This window comes from Bacillus rossius, chromosome 3 (assembly GCF_032445375.1).
Source record: "Bacillus rossius redtenbacheri isolate Brsri chromosome 3, Brsri_v3, whole genome shotgun sequence".
Classification (NCBI taxonomy): domain Eukaryota; kingdom Metazoa; phylum Arthropoda; class Insecta; order Phasmatodea; family Bacillidae; genus Bacillus; species Bacillus rossius.
The window spans coordinates 114,751,533-114,771,644 of NC_086332.1; the positions used below are offsets into that span (position 1 = coordinate 114,751,533).

The window sequence follows — 20,112 nt, forward strand, 5'->3', positions numbered from 1 at the left end:
GTTCCATGCGAATTCTGAACTGATACCAAAGTACCTGATACTTTTCAAGTGTACTCGTTTGCCGTTCCTGATACAGGCGCGTATCAGTGCCAAAGTATCATGTTGATACTTTTCGACCCACCTCTAACCTGAACTGAAGTAGTTCAGACTCCCGTGTATCCGCGCCCAAAGTAATGAATTTTTTTGTTTGTGTATGTTATATACATAATAGCTGACATTTTGAATAACGGCATAACAACGCAAACGCACTCTTTTTTTTTTTTTTTTTTACCGAAATAATGATCCATAAAATAGTACCAAGGTTTTTATAGCAATATATTATTGATAAAAATTTAAAATAATGCTATACCATTATTATGATAATAGTACTATAGCAAGCATACTGCGAATAATATTTTGAATAACCTATTTGATTTCGCAGCGCACCGAACCGCTTATTGGTGGTTTCATTTCAAGATGGCGACAGGCGGCTAGTTGAAACACAGACGAGCTTTGGTGCAGGTTATTATTTGGACGGCAATAACGGCAAGGGTTTTGTTGATTATCGTAAACCTATAAAATAATCCGTCCGCTGTATTTACTCCACCTTCCGAACAATACACCGAGTACAGCATGTTTATCGACAGAGTCACGCAGGCGTACCGGTGGGTGTGTTTATTGATCTGGCCCAGCTGTCCGACGGGTGCTATAAATAACACTAGAATTGGCTTGGCACAGCTGAGATGAGGCCACGGCAAGATGAATGCCCCTTAGTGTTAAACTTAGTGAGTTTTTTTCCCCAACTTTAAATTGACGGTAAGTAAACAAGTACCTATCAACTCTACATAAGTAAATTTAAAATTGTGTATTAACAGGCAAGAAGTGATATTTAATCGCATTGCTTATGAAGGCCTCTCGTAAGTTAAAACGTAAATATTGTAAAATTGCAAGCTAACCTAAATTCTGCTAGTTATTTTGATTGTTTTAAGCACCAATATTTGAAGGCATAGCCTATAAGTATATCATGTACACATGAAGTGTGCTTAGATAAGAAAATTAAATTTACAAATATTAAAGGTAATATATTTTTAAACCTTTTTTATAGCATATTATAGGCAGTGATAAAATCTGAACTTTATTTTGAAGGAGAGGAGAGATATTTTTTGGCATAAGCTGTGTTCCACTATACCTGCTGAGGGCCCTTGTATGAATTTGTGCTCTTGATAAACTGTATTGAAGCAGCAACGTCAAAATATAGCTTTTTAAATTCACCATGCACCCTTGAATGTGTGGCCAACGACAAGAGCAATATCCCATTCTCAATCATTGTTGGTTGTTTATGTTCAATGGTTTAGGTCTAGTTATTTTTACAAGAGTGGCTTGTGATAATAAAACGGAAACCCAGTTACAGTCGAAAAGAGAAATACAGCAACCGCATTAGTATCATAAATGCAGGCTAAGTGTGAATAACGTAAAATTTAAATTATATATCTTCCACCCGTCCTCCACCAGATTGAGTGATCCATCCAGTTTGAACATCTGGATCCACCACTGCGCTCAACTTGCATGGGTTTCTTAGTATCAACAAAGAGAAAGAGTACATCTACCCCTCCCCCTGCAATTTTTTACTGATATACAGCCTAAGTTTAGGATATAACATAAATACAAGCAATTGAAAATGATATCAGAAATATCAGTACTTCAATATAAACAGTTGGAAAGTGTAATTTATGAATAAAAATTCATCGAGCATATTTTAACATGTATGACTTCAATTTATTCTACACTGGAGTAGTAATTACCTGTTTGTGTTGGTCGGGCACAGTCCAAGCGTTGTGGGCCCGTGTGTTGGCCTCCATTGTCGTAATGCAGCGCGGCTAATCTGGACTTTTTGGAATCTGCTTCTTACATGCATTCTTTTAATCAACTGTACCAGATTCAAAGTATGCCAAACATTTTCGAACCAATTTCGACTGACAACACGCAGAGGCAACTATGTTTCCATATTTGAATGGCTTCTAGAGTGAAGGTATTCCAAAGTGGCTGGAATAGCTGGGCTTAACTACAATCATCTGTTTCACCATTTGCAGGCAGAGCACGATAATTTCCCATTTCTTGTGGGCGTGGATCTTGGGTAAAATGGGGGGGGGCCTTAGGGTCTGACCTACCCCCCCCCCCCCCCCCTTCTCATGGAATTATAAAGCCATTGCTAATGACTTGTGTTGGTTAAACCCACGTGCAAACCCTTTGGGCAAACCAGCACCTCCCCTACCCTTTCCGAATCCTACAGATTTGCGCCCCTGTCCAGGAATATGAGAATAATTACAGAAGTATGGCGGCCAAAGCGAAAGAATAAAATTCTTTACAGCGTTATACATCAGCTTTCAGAGTTTACAACTGCTTCAGTAACATTTTTTTGTTCACACCTAATTCAAGCTTTAAAAAAACTAAATTCATAATGGCTAATGATTGTAAAAAATCTTAATATCACCATGAGTTATGTGAGATCTTTACATGTTATCTGTTCTTAATAGTATTATCATATTTTACTTTGCTAGATTGTATACCATGATTTTTGGAAAAGTGTGTGGGGGCAAAATTAAGTTTCTGCCCCTGCTTAAAGATCAGTACAGTGGAGGGGCTTACTCAGGGGGAGGGGAGAGGGGGGGGGTATATATTCTGTTCCTCTCCTCTTTACCCCAAAATCCTTTTAAAAAAAATAAAAAAATTTAAAAAAAACTTTCAAAATATATTATTCCCACTAACAAAAGAAAGAATTTGAAAGCAAACAGATGGTAAAGTGGTTTTGTCCCCTGTCCCCCTGAAATGGAATTCTGCATACGTTGCTAGTCCAGTGCAAAACAAAGTGAGCTGCACTGCATTTGCACATTTTGAAATTACGATCACTCCCTCTTCATGTGCTGTGTGTTGGACAGGTTAGACGCAGCATGTGAAGTTTCACGTGCAGTGCAGAAGTATTATGTGGTGGCCATCAAGTTATACTGCCTCTTTATTCAGTGCGGGCTCTGCCTGTGACTTTGTTCACATTGAATTTAGTAATCCCATTGTGCAGATTTTGTTTTAGAACTATTAGTGCAAAAACAAAGGTGTGCATATTGCAGGATCAATGTAACTTATATTACTTTATGATTTATATTATAATTGTGCATAATTTCAGAAAAACCTATTTGATAATTTTTGTATAATGTTTTAACAAACTAACAAGCATACTTAATTTTTTGTTTGAATGTAGTTTTTTTCCTTTCATAATTTAATAGTATTTATAATAAACCTTTGTAATATAAAATTGTGGTTATGTGGTCGAATAACTTGCCTGTCGTTAAGGCGATCCGGGTTCGACTTCCAGTAGGGTCGAGCTTTGATTTTGCGCAAGAGGAAATCATAGCAGACATTGAAGTGAGCCAGTGGATTTTCTCTGGCTGCTCCAGTTGACCTCCCCCATGCATTCCATCAGTCCTCCATTCTCTCTCAAAACCCATCATCTCAAATGACCCTTTCGGCAAAGAGATTAGAGACATGCGTAGAAACAGTCCACTAAAGGATTCATTCAGTACAAATTTTTCAATGAAATTCACTTTAAATAATATTGTTAAATATCCTACAAAAAATAAAAATTTAAACTTAAGATATCATACATAACGAATCTTTGGACAGTTAACCCTGCTGTTACTGTTCACTGTGTTGTAGGGTAAGTATGTGTATAGTCCCACTGCAGTGTGAGGAGTGTGCCAGGTCTGCTTGCGAGGACGGGATGAACCTGGCGCCCAGCCCCAGCATGCTGGCTGCGGGGCTTCCCGGCCCGATGGGGGCAGACCGGTGCGACGACGAGGAGGTGGCCTCCATCTGCCCGCTGCTCACGCCCTCTCCCTCCTCGGGCTTCGACCATCCCCTGGCCATCATCAGCCAGGCGGCCGGTGGTACGCAAACACCATTCATAAGTGATGATCTAGCTTGGATCGCAATCCATTTAAAATAAGAACAGGTGTATTAAAATAAAGCCTTTCTTTCCAATATGCACTTGAACTGAACACACTTATACATAAGTAATAATATTATATAAATTATAAATACATTAAGTAGAGTTTAATATGTAAAATATCTGTGTAAATTTTACGAAAATGTGTACCAAGTTTGTGAATACAATTCTTAGCGAGTCTTTTTTCTGTGGATATAAGGAAACAAAGATTTTTCCACCTGTGTTCTTTATTTATCAGAATTATAAATATATATTTATTTGATTTTAAAAAATTGACTAAAACTACTTTTTTTTAAATTAGAGCCCTGTATTTTTATCACCAACTAGCTGCAATACCCGGCGTTGCCCAGGCTGAACACATGGTGTAGTTAGTAATTGTCTTCTTAATTTGAATGTCAAGTGTGAAATTTAATTTATATCACTTTCAGATCCCGACAGACGTTTTTCTGCCAGTTTATAGTTATTTACTTGGTCTGTATGTAATTTAGACTTTATAAAGCAATATAGAAAAAAGCTGAAAAATAAGAGATTACTAATATTGAAAAGATTCCATTATCTAGCTAATGCTCGGCCTGCATTGCAATGCCTCATTCAGTTTTGTTTTGTAATCTCTCTATATATATTTATTTCTATCTGCATCTATATACATCTATGTATCTCTCTATCTCTATTTATCTCTTTATATCTTTATATACATATACTTCCCACTATCTCTATATCTTCTATATACATATATAAGTCTCTATATAGCTCTTTACTCTATAGGTATATCTCTTTATCTAACCCATTTCATTCTCTATACCTCGCTCTATCTCAACTTATCTCTCTGTCTCTATCTCACTCTCTCTCTCTCTCTCTCTCTCTATATATATATATATATATATATATATATATATATATATATATATATCACACTCTATCTCTGTCTCTCTTTTATATTTAAATAAATTGTGTCATGCGTGCGCACTTTTACAACAAAGACAGACGAAGTGCCACTATATAAAATGAAATAAACACATTTTTTTAACACGATTGGTGCTCCAACTATTGATAAATAGTTATACCATCTGAGTAATCTTCATGGGCATGCGCATAACAAATCACCAAAATTTCATCGCATTCGGATGATTGGTATAGGAACACATACGGCACAAACAAACGAAAATTAAAGACGCATCAAACGATGGTGCGTTTAAAATTCAAGGCAACTCTATCTATTGACGAAGTTAAGAACAAAACTGTTCTTAGCGCCTTTATTTTGCTAGCCGCTGCGAGCTCCACTAAGCAGACTGGTCTCACCAAGGAGAATAATATTAATTTGCCAGACCTTACGTGTATGATCGTGTGTCAGACATAGAGAAATGACACTCACTATTTGTATGTCTTTGGCCTATGATATTTTCTGTTATAAAATGAAATTATCACTTTTTCACTCCCTTAGGGATGGAATTTCATATTAATATGGGGTCTATGTGTTAATCCAGGTTATAAACTAGCTGTAGGCCAAATTTCATTCAAATCCATTCAGTAGTTTTTACGTGAAAGAGTAACAAACATCCATCCAACCATACTTACAAACTTTCACATTTATAATATTAGTAGGATTCAACGGTTTATAAGAAGAAAAAGTGTACCCTTATGTACATGTTTATGTGTATGGTGTATGCATACACATAAATATTCATAGGTGAATAAGAATACCTAAAAACTATTTATTATATATTATAATCACAATTTACACAGTTGTTTACAAAAATTGTACTATGTATTCTATTGATATCATTAAAATCTGTAAAATTGTTAAAAATATGTGTTATCGAAAGTAGAGTAAACTGCATTGTAACTATGCCAAAAACTAAGCAACTTAAAAAATTAAGAAAATGCATGAAAGTTAATCAACTAATTATTTTTCTTGGACACATAGCATTGGTAAATGTAACTCTGGTATTTTGGTAAAAGTAATAATTAATTTTTAAAATGTTATAAAATCTTATTGCTGTCTTCAGAGCTGTAGTTATGTATGAATTTATATATTTGACTGTGCATACATGCATAAAGTATTTTTAAGCATTTTGTTGACATTAGCAAGCATTAAAGGAAGTTGCTTGGCTTGTGGGGGGTCCAGCCACGTCAGGGGCGAAGATTTCACAGACATTTCGGTTGACATTGTGGTCCCCATCTTCAGGGTAGCAATTACCTACTGCTACTGTGAAAATGCTGACTGCAATGTCGACCGAAACGTCGATGCAGCTAGGCAACAAGCCAAGCAACTTCAAACTATGGCCACGGAAGCCTGCAATCCTTATTAGCATAATAGGAAATTGTACTTATTTAAAAATGAATATGTAATTTAGAAATGTTAAAAATAATGGTTATACTATCTTAGGTACCTCCACTGTGGGACCTAATTAATAGGTGTTGTGTTGGCAATAAACATTTTCGTAGGTTTAACTGTGTCTAATTGTATATGACAGCTAATTACTTAATTAGCATTGACTTGGAATGCTTCTTTTAGGAATGTCCTATGGCCAAAAAATCAGCCCCACAAGCATTGACAACATGGAGATCCCGACTTTGGCAGCTCTGAGTGGCAACGCTGCTTTGGGATACGTGGGCTTGACTGCAGCTCGTAGCGAACACTCTCAGGGGAACACTGAAGGTAATAATTGCATATTCTTAGAAGCGAGGTAAAGTTCTGCCAATATTTTTTATTTAATGACCTTGGCACACTTTTGCGGATACAAGAATTTATTTTGAGAGAAGATTTAAAAAATATAAAATCTTATAGTAATCCTCAGTGATGTGTTATATCTAATATCAATAACAAGCCTTCAAGGCTTGTAACTCGTGAGACAGCGACGTATACAAGTTGTTATGTATGTATTTTTTCATAAGAGTAAACAATATTATCAAATCAAATGTTCCATCCTGTGACATGTGGAGGGACATAGCACAAGCAGACATAAGAGGAAAATTGTTTCTTTTAGCAGTGATGGTTTGATTATTGTTGAGATAAATGGAGGCGTTTCGACGACCAATGGGTACCCTTCCCTAGGAATATTTGAATAAAACATTTATACATTTATTGAATTGATATAAACACACTTTTATTAGCTTCACTTGTAACTATGCAATCAAATCTTGAAAGTCAATTTTAACCTACTTCTAATTGTTGTATCGATTTGAAACTTTGCAAGTAGTTATACGTAATCCTGATGACAATACAATAATTTAATGACTATAATCTGAAGAGAGAATGGCGGAGGGTCATAGGTGCAAAAAACTACTACTTTCGAGCTATGGGCAATAACCATGTTTTTTGTGTATCCATAAGGCTGGGGCATGGTGGGAAATTGGCCCGGGTTTGACTGCCCCCATCCCCCCCTCAGGAGGTCAACCCCCAAAATTTCGGAAATTTCAAAAATGATTCTCTTTCAATTTGGAGTGTTTCCGATCCAAGAGGCAGGGACATGGTGTAAAATTTGCCCCTGATTCTTCGAAAGTCAGAAAAATGGAAGTACATTGATTTTGACGTGCTCCCGAGATCTTCTGGCACCATCGGACCCCGTCATGTTGGGCCTCGGTTTGTTGGGGGGGGGGGGGGGGGGGGGGGGTTCAGTTTCCCCCAAAATTTTCGGGTCTATGTAAATTTTGTGGTGCATTTTGAAGAATTTATAAAAATATTTAATTCAGTATGAACTAAAAATTAAAAAGTAAAATTTATCTAAAAAAAAATTTTAAAAACATGCTTTTTTGTTGTATGAACTAGGTAAGAACTATTTAAAATTAAGTAATTGGTTTAACAGCAAAAGAATGAACTACAACTTTGTATAATGTAATTTTTTTAATAAGCTTGAAATAAAAATCAAGAAATAGAATATCAATACTTTTAATGAAATAAAAAATTCGGTGCTCTCGTTTTTCATTTTCGTAATGACTCTGACATAATCAATAAACATTAGTGACAGAAAATTTAAGACAACTTATATCGAGCACCCCAACTTTTATTTCATTAAAGTGAATTATTTTGTTTGTTAATTAATTCTTATTATAAGCTTATTAAAAAATCATGTGATATAGAGTTCATTCGGTCGCTGTTGAACAAATTATTTAATGTTAAAATTTTTTTTTACTTTTCGTTTATACATCAAAGAAAATGTTTTTTTTTTTTTTTAATTTTTTTAATATAATTTTATTATATATTATAAATTATTATTTCACAACGTATTTATAACGTAATAGAAAAGCTACATCACAATGCATAATGGTGTTCAATACCAAGCATGATAAATGTACACAAAATACATATATTTTCCAAATACATTTCCAGTTGTGAAATCACACACATACACTCTGCACTCACCACTAGAATTTGGTCCTGGAATTGTTAATGTGGATTGCCACTATCACACATAGGTAGCAGTACGTTTGCTGTGTTGACCATCGAAACATTCACTTAGAAGACAAACTTTAAATTATTAGAAACGGATCCAAAAAAGTGGAAAAGACCTGTAAAAAGCAAAAAAAGACTTGAAAAATTGCTAAACCTCAGCTTTACACCTGATTTTCAACAAGGAGTTTTATCAAAACACTGCCCATCTTCTTAAAATTCACAAAAAAATTAATACTATAAAGTTTCCTTTTGGCTTTGTAAACCTGGTTTGCGCCATCCGCAACAGATTTCAACACCGTTGTTACACATTTCCGTCCCATTACTTTAGTCACATTCACTAAATTCCTCCCACCAAGTGTTGTATACAAAGAGCTAAGATTTTGCTTTAAAAAAAACTTACATCAGTAACAAGGCGTTTTGATAATTACATTATCAATATTATAATTTTTAACATGCATCACTTCTGTGTGGTTTGTGATTCTAAGTGTTGAAACAATTCACCTTGCATCATCAAATAACATAGTGCCTTCACAGAGACCTCACATATTTTCTCATCCCTCCTGAGTTGCAAGCTTCTCATGTTACTACGTGTGACGTCAAATAAGAAATAAAAATCAAAGCGAGCAGATCCTGGGAGGCTAAAGCCTTCCTATGTCTCAGTGTTAAATTAATATTCCACTTACTATTCCTATAAGTAAATACAGTAGAATCCTATTATAAAATTTTTCGAGGGGCAAAAAAATACACAGTCATATGTACCTATATTCAAGGAAATTTTTTAAGCAAGATGGACATCTTAGAATGCATCTCAATACTTTTTTTTATAAATTAGTATCATAAAAATTATTTGTGCTGTTTTTTTATTAGTACAATAAACTTAATTAACTATATTCCTGATCAAAAAAGCATTCAGTTATGATGAAAGTACTCAAAACTAAAATTGTATAGTGTTCTGAAAAGTTTTTTTTACAAAGCCTTTAAAGAAATTTTAATATCTCCCTCCCCTCCCCTCTTTTTTCAAATAATCAGATGCTGGTGTTGCCAGTGTAAACAGGAACTGCATTTATTAGTACAAAATATACATTAATAACTTTATATCTGTTACCTACTTTTGATTTAATGCCAAATTTTTTATCATCCATTTTCATGAACCTAGCTCTATTGAGCGCTGCTGCGAGAGTGTATCCTTTTGCTCATGGTTTTCAGTTTTTCAGATTTGGAGTAGGTTTTCATAATTTTGGCATTTTTAAATGTGTTGACAGCAGTATACTATTATAGTTTCAAAGATATACAAGTAGGTAAGCGTTAAAATATGGAAGCTGTAAATTTTCCAGTGCCATTGAATTTAAATTTTTCATGCTATTCACTATTCGGACATTGGGTTGGGTTGCCAGTTCGTGCTCCTGGCTAGTGCTGTGCCAGGAGTTGTAACTCTTGTCTGCCCTTACACAGCGTGCCTTTGTAGGCTTCGCCACTCTCTTGGGTCACACAGTAGACTTGCCAGTGTAGCCAACTTAGCTGACCTGGGCAGCTGAAGGGAGATTGTGTTTGGTGGCACTGGAAGCTTCTAGGGGAACTAGTGGGAGGTTTTCCAGAAGGACTCAGTGAGTTTGAGAGGGTCTAGCGACTGTGCTGTCCATTGTATGACTTAGTCGCGGTAGTCTCAGCACAATTGTTGGTCACATAGTACATCACCATGTAAGTTGTACCTCTTTGTCCTTCACAGGAGAGTTTTATGTCATAAGGAGGTTTCTGACTAGGTTAGACTACCAGTTATTGTAGCTAGTATTATTTTAAGTGTAATGCCTAAACTCTAGTGAATGACATTCTCCAGTTAAGTATCAAAGTTAATTTCTAGGATTTTTTTTTTTAGAAAAGCTTTGTTTCTAATGTAAAAGACCGATTAGTTGTAATTTTTCAGTATTTGTTTGAATCAGCAGTAAATGATTAAATACATTTATAGCATATAATGTTAGGTTAGGTATAATAATTCAAGCTGTTAGGTTGGTTTTCACCCACCATAAACATTCTCTAGACAGCAGGAACTTTTAAACCCATAATTCCATTGTATTTACAGATGACTTGAATTTCTCAGAGTTATTTCCCTCCCAAGTGATTGAGTTATATTGATGATCATGAGAAGAGATTATTATTATATGTATTTTCCTTCTGTCTCCAAAACTTGGAATCCCCACCCAGGTCATGTCTATGTGTGCATCATGATTAACTCCCAGTGTTTCAAAAACTTCTGCATGCTGTAGTCATTTGGTAATTGATCTTTTCTCAGGCCAGTGAGTTCCTAGAAACAAATTTTTAAAATGCAATGAAATGTGCCTTTATTTTAATTATTCACAACCACTTGGGTTTTGTTAAATAACAATGTTGACACATGCTAAATACATCCAAGAAGTAGACTGTCGTTCAGAACATGCGAGAAATATAAATGCATTCGTACCGTCCATGTCTTGAGATTTAGCCATAGGTGCAGTGCCTCAAAGAGGACAACCCATCGCCGTTGTTCACCCCTGGGCGGGCCTGGGTATGCAAGTGTTGACAAATGTTTCATATTTGTGAATATGTAATTGGATATTCAATCCAACATTTCAAATCAAATAATTTTTTAGAGTATTCATTACCAATAGCGGAACTCATTTGCAAAAGAAAGTAATGAATAAAGTTTAGCATGTATGAAGCTAAGATATTTATATCAGTTGGTTTTACAAAACAATACTCTTAACTTAAAATTGTACCAGTTTGAGAAAATGCATTGCCAGGTCGTTATCGTCTTAAAATTTTCACCTCTCCATCATATTTACGGTAGGTATGTTTATTACGCTCTTTAATTTAATTTTTTTCAGCGTGAATTTTTTTTGGCACTGTCTGTAAGTTTAGTAAATTATATTGTAAGATACTAGATATTGATGAATAACGAGATTGAAATGTAAGAGAAAGGGCGGTGCTGGCCGCAGGAGAGCCCCGGCTGTCGGACGCCGGCAGCAGCGTGGTGGGCTCGTCGTCCTCCAGCAGCTCCGCGCTGCACGAGCCCACGGCCTGCGCACAGCTGCTCGGGGCACGCCACTACCAGCACCTCGCCACGGGCGCCCACGGGGACGCCTTCGCCTGCCAGGTGCGCCCACCGCACTCTCACGCCTTTCTCTAGCAGCACACATGGCGAGCAGAGCTTCAGAAGAAACCCCACTATTTTAAAACTGCTTAACATATCGGAGTCGTTTGTTGGCAAAAAGTATTAAGAATACCCTGATGGCAGATGCATAGATCCATGTCCACATTTCATTTTAAACCGTATTTTCAGAAGAGTGAAAAATGGCTTAACATTCGTGTTTTTGGAGTAATTCTTAGGCATAAAATGCACGGTACAGTTTCTTGAAAGCACTCAAGGAACTTTCATTATGGTTTCCACTCAAATATAATAGTTGTCGTATGCACTATGGGAAGACTACACGCCAATCCACAGTCTTGCGCCGCTCAGAAGCGATAACGCGCTAGAAGCACCAGCGAGCGTCGCCTCACTAATACAAATGCACCCCTGACTAGGCGGGCCCCTTAAAGGAGGTATGCGCTGTCCCAGGTCATTATTTTATATTTACATGTAACACTGTTAAACTTGTAGAAATTTGAGTGGCCAAACTTAAACAAAATAAATAAATTATGTAATGCATACTTTTTTGTATGATTTGTTATCAGATTAAAATTTTTAACATTTTTGTGCAGCATGGATAAGGAGAACCAAACAGAATAAATAACGGAAATTTTTTCCTTTTAAATACAATGCTTGTTACTACTGCGTGAAATGGTATAAATTTCTTTCAAAAATATTTATTTATTGAAAAATTATAATTTTAAGCATTTTAAAAGGCTGGGCAAAATTAAATAATGTTTTTTCTAAAATAAATTAAATCATATCACTTAGTAGCCAGTAAAATTGACTTCAAACCTTAAAAGTTCTAGTTTTATGTTCCATTTCATTCTCCTTATCCATACTGCACAAATTGTATATAAAAAAAATGCAGCTTTGCTAACTAATTATGAAAAAAGTATGAGATGTATATTTATTTTTTCGTTTTGTGAAAGTTCAGCATCTCAAAGTATTGGCATATTTAATCCTGTGAAATGTCAACATAAAATACTGTGTTTTATCACATAATCGTCGCACTGTGATTTTAAGACGTCCAAATTGGGACAAAAACAATTCGCGCATATAAGTCGCATGATGTTTTTGGTCCGGCCGCTGCATTACAGTCATGTGATGTTTTTGGTTCCGCTTTTAGATTCCGAGCGCTTTGTGTAGGTAGTAAACATGACCGTGCCAAGGTTACTGGATGAAGCACTGAGCGACAACATAACATAATCAGTTTTCAAGTTGCAGTCAGGCAGTGTAGTTGCTATAATGGGAAAATACAGTAATTATTGTGCGGGCTTCAAACTGAAAGTAATTCTTCATGCTGAACAACATGGGAACATAGCGGCAGGCCGTGAATTTTCCATTAACGGTAAATTAGTGCGAGATTGGAGGAAACAAAAAACAGAATTAAGTGCAACCAATGTTGGACGGAAAGCTTTTCGTGGGGCGAAACATGGGAAATATCCGGAAGTTGCTGCAAGCGTGCTTGAATATGTGCGTGAACTTCGAAATAATGGTTGTGCTATTTCTTACGAAATGATTCAGGCGAAGGCCCGGGAAATTGCAAGAGCAAACAATATTCCTAACAATCTGTTCAAGGCATCTGCAGGCTGGGTTGTGCGTTTCATGCGGCACAATAATTTGAGTGTGCACAGAAGAACTTCCTTGTGCCAAAGGCTTCCTGCAGATTACAATGAAAAAATTGCGAGATTTCACAGCTTCGTAATCCAAAAGCGTAAAGTAAATGCATACATGCTTTCTCAAATTGGCAATGCAGACCAGACACCTGTATATTTTGATATGCCGAGGAACACGACAATTCATGAGAAAAATGCAGCTAGTGTTACAATCAGAACTACAGGAAACGAGAAGATGCGTTGCACGGTAATGCTGGCAGTGTCAGCAGACGGAAGAAAATTACAGCCATACGTTATTTTTAAACGCAAAACATTGCTGAAGGGTTTAGTATTTCTGCGTGGAATACTAGTACGTGTTCAGGGAAAAGGGTGGATGGATGAAAAGTTAATGTTGGACTGGGTAAATAAAATGTGTGTGGAACAATCGTCCGGGAGCGTTATTGAAACGGCCATCTATGCTTGTGTTGGACAGTTTTCGAGGTTATCTTGTGGAACCAGTGAAAAATATTATCACAGAAGGCAAAACAGATCTTGTCATAATTCCAGGTGGCCTGACGTCTGTTTTACAACCACTTGACGTGTGCTTGAATAAGCCTTTCAAAGACACGCAAATTGGATATCGACTGGCGAACATGCCTAAACACCTACAGGAAGATTGAAACGGCCATCGTTGGAAAAAGTGTGCCAGTGGATTCTGGCAAGCTGGAACGAGATATCTTTCGAACTTGTCGTCAAAAGTTTCAAGAAAACTGGTATCTCAAACGCCATTGACGGAAGTGAAGATGAAGATATCTGGCATAGTGACAGCGATGGTGACGGCGACGATTCTGACAACAACCTCGGCGGAAGCAATGGTTCAAGTACGGAAATAAGCGATGCAGAGTAATTCTGGTGAGTTAAATTATTTAATTTACGGGTACGGTGTTTTACTTTAAACAACTTATTGCTTGATTGTAAAATTGTTCTCTTTTGCAGGTTACAATGTAAAAACGACTCGTGTATAACAGATGCATTTCCGAAGATTTTTTAAATAGATTAAGTAAATCATTTTAATTGTTAGGCGTGCGTTTGTGAATAATCTAATTTTGAATTAAATGTACTTGATTTGCAACGTATTTTGTTATGAAAAACCTAACCTCCAAAAATAAATACCAAAAAAAAAATTTCTCTCATAAAAATCGCACCCCTACTTTTCAAACCTTATTTTGGCATTAAATGTGCGACGATTATGCGATAAAACACAGTAATGACCTGGAACAGGACATACACCCTTAAGGCTTAGTCTGGTCTCACATTCCAGGTAGAATATTTTTTTTTCATTTTCTTATCATTACTATTATTCAAGAACTAAATCTAAAATTTTAATTCAATACCTTCCGTCCATTTGTTTTACTCTCACAAATATTTTCGACTGATATTCACTAATTCTTATAAAATATTTGTAAAAAGTCATGCAGTTTTTTGTAGTTTCTATCACTAGCGCAGCTTATTCTACCCATTATTACACTATCTGTTGTAAATATTTGTTACAGAACAACAAATGCACTGGAGGAATAGAGTTAAGTTTTTAGTTTCAGTCCTTAAATCATAGCCTGGATGAGAAAATGGAAAAAAAAAAAAAAGATCTATGGAGTTGGAGAGTTAAATGAAGCACAGATTGTAACATCTGATTTTATTTTGATAGGAATGCGTTTTTTCGAAGAAGATTCCTTGCCAGTAATTCTCAAAATTAGTTTCAATGCATAAAGGAAATATAAGTTATTTTCAGGTTTATTACCCAGTCACGAATAACTATAGTATTTGTTAGTTGTTAGGAAGTATCAAAAAAAATTTGAAGGTCATTTTATAATTTGAGGATCAGTTAATAAAAGTGAGCAAATGAACTTTTTTTTGCCAAAGCGAGAAAAGAACATCACAAAATGAGTTTAATGCTTTTATAATAACATGGTTTGTGTAGATTTTTATTTGTTTATTGTAGTAATTGTGTCTAAAATGATAACATATTTATGTTGTCATAAACTGTGTCTCTTTCTGGACATAACTTTGCTATAGCTGTAGTTTCTTAATCATGATGTAAGAATAGCATACAAGAAAACTTTATTTTATTACCAAAATAATGCTTTGGTGCATTTATAATAAATTTAAGGGTAAATTATACCTTATATGAAAAAACCTAGTCACATTAGTTAGTACCTAAATAAAGTATGGAACTTTTACTTCGCAATGATAAAGCCTAGATGTAAAAAAAATATTCAAAACACCATTTATAAAACCAACAAAAGGAACCAACACAACAAAATCACTTGACATACATAAAATAAACAAAACATACTCTGTCAGTTATTGACACTAGTCTTGCCAACATACCTGCTTGTTGTGGACCCCACCTTGCCTTTGATATTTGATCCCTTAAGTGCGTTTTCATTGTTTAGGAGAACATTGCTTAACAGATTATTAATCAAGTTATCAAATTTTGACCAGAACAGTTATGATGACAAGACTGCAAATAATTTAGCTCACGGAATATACTGTTTGCTTCATAAGGCTTTTAGATGACCAATCTAGCTTTCTTATGAAAATGTAAGGAATATCTTGATTCATCAATTAACATAAAATAAATATATTTTTTATTGTAATTGTTACATGCTGAGTAAATGCATGACAAACTCACGAACCAGTGAATGGAGTAAGTCTTGTTGGGAAGGGGTAAGGCTGGCCTTAGTGCAGCATTACTCCATTTCAACACCTGCCTCGCACTAAAGACGGCTATAATCAGACTCATGTGGCTACCCTAGCATGGTTAAAATTAATGAGTACCAATTAGACATCCAAATGGTCGAGATATCAGTGTAATCTGGGAGATCTTTTTGCCTTGGCCTCTCAGTGTAAGCATGTAGCAGTGGCGGTCTTATGGGAGTGGTGTTAGGAGGATTGCTCCCCTCCCCAACACAATCTCTCTTGAGATTGAAAAAATTTGAAGAAATAACAAAAAATAATCTACTTCATACCACACATAGCCTTTGAATTAACTGTTTTAAAGGTATTTAATCAAAACAATTTTTAGTGCTTCTATACTGTTTGCAATTTTTTTTAAATCGGCTAAAACCACATTTTTGATAGTAAATTTTCAAGGCATCATAAATGTGTTTAAGAAGTCCTTTAAAGAGCTAAGAAATTTTTAAACCAGGAGGTATTACATACCCAACCCAAAAACTCTTCAGTTATCGGCCCTCCCCAAAATTTGAGGCTGGGTCTTGAACTGCTGTTTAGTGTAATTAGTTTGCGTTTTATTCCTGTGTGCAGCAAGGCTCATTTCCCCCAGTATAAATAAAATTCATGGAATTACGTCCCCTCTCAGGGGGGGTCATGCTATATGTAGAGACAACAAAACAAGGTAGGCTCTCGAAGGCGGCCCACACGCCTCAGTCTGTATGTTGTCTCTCCACGTGGTCACCCGCACAAGAAGAAACCGAGACGTTCATTCAATACTTTCATTGGCATTGCTCATCTGTACATTTTACACGTTATCACTGTTAATAAGAGCCAGTGGCACAAATCATGTATAAGGGTGGTCCAGACATGTGTATTGGACTGCGTTAGAGCTCGTATAACATGACCAGAATCCATCTAGCGAATTAAATAAAACTTATGTTAAACAGCCTATTGCCCGAGGTAAGCTTTGATGTTAAAAGAAAATGATTTATATGAATTAAGTAGGAAGATGGACGTGGATCATTGATAGTACAAAGTTGCAGACGACGTGTGCATGAAGCTCTTTACCTCGGGCACCCGCGGCGACAGACTGCTCCTCCCAGCGCATCCTCAAGTCGGGCCCGCAACTCACATCCAGCTAACATCCATTACATATATTTAAATAAAGTGTGCCACCGGGAAAAGGAATGAACACACATAAACCCTTAATTAAATTAGCCTACTGTCTGCAAACAATAACAATACATAACTAATTGGTTTAAACTAATTTAATATTTACATATAGTCTGCCTCCGGAATGTTCGTTCTCGCTCGGCATCGTAGGAGCCACGGAATATTATTTACGTTGCACTTTAAAGAAAGCCCATCTTGAAGCAATTACGCCATCTGCTAGGACATAAAACACTGTAGGGAAGAAATAAGCAAGTTACAATAAATTAGGCTGGCATCGATATGGGAGAGAAGCACTGATGTCACACCGGTGGGCGCGGGCCGACACAGGCACACACACATACACTGTGGCAGGTGGTTTGAAACGCCGGGGTCACAGAGGGGGTGGCGGAAGGGGGAGGAGGGAGATGGTGGCACATCGGGCTCAGAAGGGCGCAGCCCGGGACGATGTCAAGGTTATGAAAAAAAAATCCTCAATAACACACAATTCCTTTAAGAGTATTCCCATCTTATCCAATTTTATCCTGCCTCGAGTGGAAATAGTGGTAACTTCCAAGACTTTCTCTAGCACTTACTTTGAACTTTCCAGTTTGTCATACCTGTGTGTTCGTTATGGCAAATGCAGTCCGGTGCTGGATTTCATCTCCGGCTGTTAATCTGCTGCTCCAACCTCTCCACATTCTTCTCTCCAGGCTGGTGCGACCAGGCTCTCTCCTCAGTGCAGAAGTGTGCAGGTGTCCGTGTGGTGAGGCTAAGCTCAACTAAGTTGATACGTTAGCAGAAAACAAGAACTCACTAGTGAATAACATCTGGATATTATTTACTGTTGCCCTGCTAAACACATATGTAAGTGTCGCTGGAAAAGGCAAGCTGGGAAACCATGGGATGTGTCGATGATAAAAACTGTTGTAAGCGATTGTTGAACACCTACTAAACTGTAAGATAAAGAGCTAATGATGTTCACTTAACTGTAAACACCATCCTCAATCACTTTGCATTTTAACTATACAGAGATGTATACTTAACAATTTTAAATCTTGCTATGTGATCTCTCTACACAATATTACAAAAGACTTTAATTTTTTTTGCTGCATCATAATGAATTCCTTATTCTATATATTAACATTTAAAGCACATTTAATTATTGGCAATTAAAATTTGTTAGTTAAAGAACTGTCACATAATACGTATTTCCTGTAAAGTAACACTACATTTAAAAAATAAAGGTTGAACCTAAGTATCTTGAATAGGGTCAGTCGCAAAGCATTCTACAACCTATTCCTTTCTTTCTTATGTATCTGGCAGGGCCGTATTTACGCGCAGGCTATCTAGGCTGTAGCCTACGGGCCCGCACCACAAATGGGGGCCCGCACCACACGACACCAAAAAAAAATTATACTGCGCTGTGGATCTTCTTATATTCTTAAAATACACGTCGACATAGTGTCCAGTTGTTTTGTGTGGATTATTGCGCCGAACTAAATTCTTCTGTGGAAAGCTGATATATGAGTTGTGTCAGCATTTAGAAATCTGAAACACTTGGCATTGGCGACTGGTGTAGCATTCTAAACTCCATGTGCGGGGTAGGGGGAGCAAAGCGAGATAAGAGGAGGAGGCTCTGTAAGCTGAGTCCAGTGAGCCCTGCGGCGTACAAAGATCAATAGCACAAACTCCAAGTCAGTAGACACTGTTTTCATGTTGACCTGGCGACTGGCGTCTTTTTTTTTCGGCATGCATAAATTAAATTTGTGTGGATTTATGACCCATTCTGTAGTGTTTGTTTCGGTGTTTCAGTGATTGTGTGCATCATTTATTATTTGTTTTATCTTAATATGTAACTTTAGCCTTTAATTAAACATTTTCATAACAACAAAGTAAAGCTATCACTGCAACAGGTTTTATAAATAACAGTATTATGGATCGCCATAAAATACAAAGTAATCGCCATAAAATAAAGAGGTATTTAAAAGCGGAAGCGCCAAACGAAAGATTGCAAAAGAGCAAGAAAAGAAGAACGAAGAAGTTATAGCCAAGTCACGTCGTATGACCGATTATATGATGTTTAAGCCAAGTTCATCTACTGCTTCAAATAATGACAATGTTACTTGTTCACCTGCTATACGGAGTCAACCTCAGAACTATAAAGACACCGAAGTGGTAAGTTCAATAAAAATTGATTTTAAAATGTTGTCAAGTGCTTAAGGTCACCATCTGGTTAGATCAATTTAGCGTTTTCACTGCCTGGAAACGAGGGGTCGATCAGAGTGAAATGAGCCCGAGACCGAGAGTCACAACATGTCCCATAGCTAGAGCAACGATTATTTCGCGGATTTCTTTCATAGCATAGTTAATTGGAAGCACCTATGCATCTGCTTTACGATGACGATTGGACTACAGTTCTCCTGACACGACTTTGACGACCGTGAGCCAGTTAAAAAAATTGTTGTCTGTAAAGTCGGTTTATGGACGATTATTTTACGTGATAACGTAACAATGGAAACCACATTAACTTTTTACTTCACTTTATAAACAGTTAACAAAACAGTTCACGTGTAGGTTGTGTGCTGCACTTTAATCAAATTAATGTTAATGAAGTGTTAATTTAAAACGATGAAATCTATGTTAAAATTATTGTTTTTACATATTGATCGTACAAACTATATGATCCCGTTACTATAAATAATAATTGATGATAATTTAATCATAAATATTTTGCAGAAATATTCATTCATATCTTAAAAAGAAAACGTGATAAAAACAGTAACGATAATATACATAAGTAATAAAAATCACCTTAAATCTGCAGCCATTTGACAATAGCGGCGAGTGAACAGTAAACAAACATTAAATGGTTGCTCTCAATCAGCGAAATATAGATTTTGATCTTCAGCATTAAGTAATAATGCTTGTAACGCGAATGCGAGTGTAAAATGGCTCCAGTGCCTTTACTAAGTTCCAATAGTCGCACATGCGAAGGAAAAATGCTTCTGCATGTCTGGTTGAACATGAAATTTCTAAAAACCACTTGAATGCTGCACTTGATTTTGCAAGAAGCTCTAAATAATTGGGGCGTATTGAGCAA

General features: G+C 36.4%; 1 protein-coding gene across 2 annotated transcripts in view; it reads left to right on the forward strand.

The window, feature by feature from the left end:
• Positions 1–440: 440 nt before the first annotated feature.
• LOC134531172 (probable alpha-glucosidase) overlaps positions 441–20,112 on the forward strand; it is a 67,123-nt gene continuing 47,451 nt past the window's right edge. For both annotated transcript variants that reach the window (XM_063366798.1, XM_063366799.1), the window contains exons 1-4: positions 441–795; positions 3,733–3,917; positions 6,492–6,635; positions 11,339–11,496. In XM_063366798.1, coding sequence (XP_063222868.1) covers positions 3,752–3,917; positions 6,492–6,635; positions 11,339–11,496 — 468 coding nt within the window. In that variant the 5' untranslated portion in view covers positions 441–795; positions 3,733–3,751. The remainder of the gene's footprint in view (positions 796–3,732; positions 3,918–6,491; positions 6,636–11,338; positions 11,497–20,112) is intronic.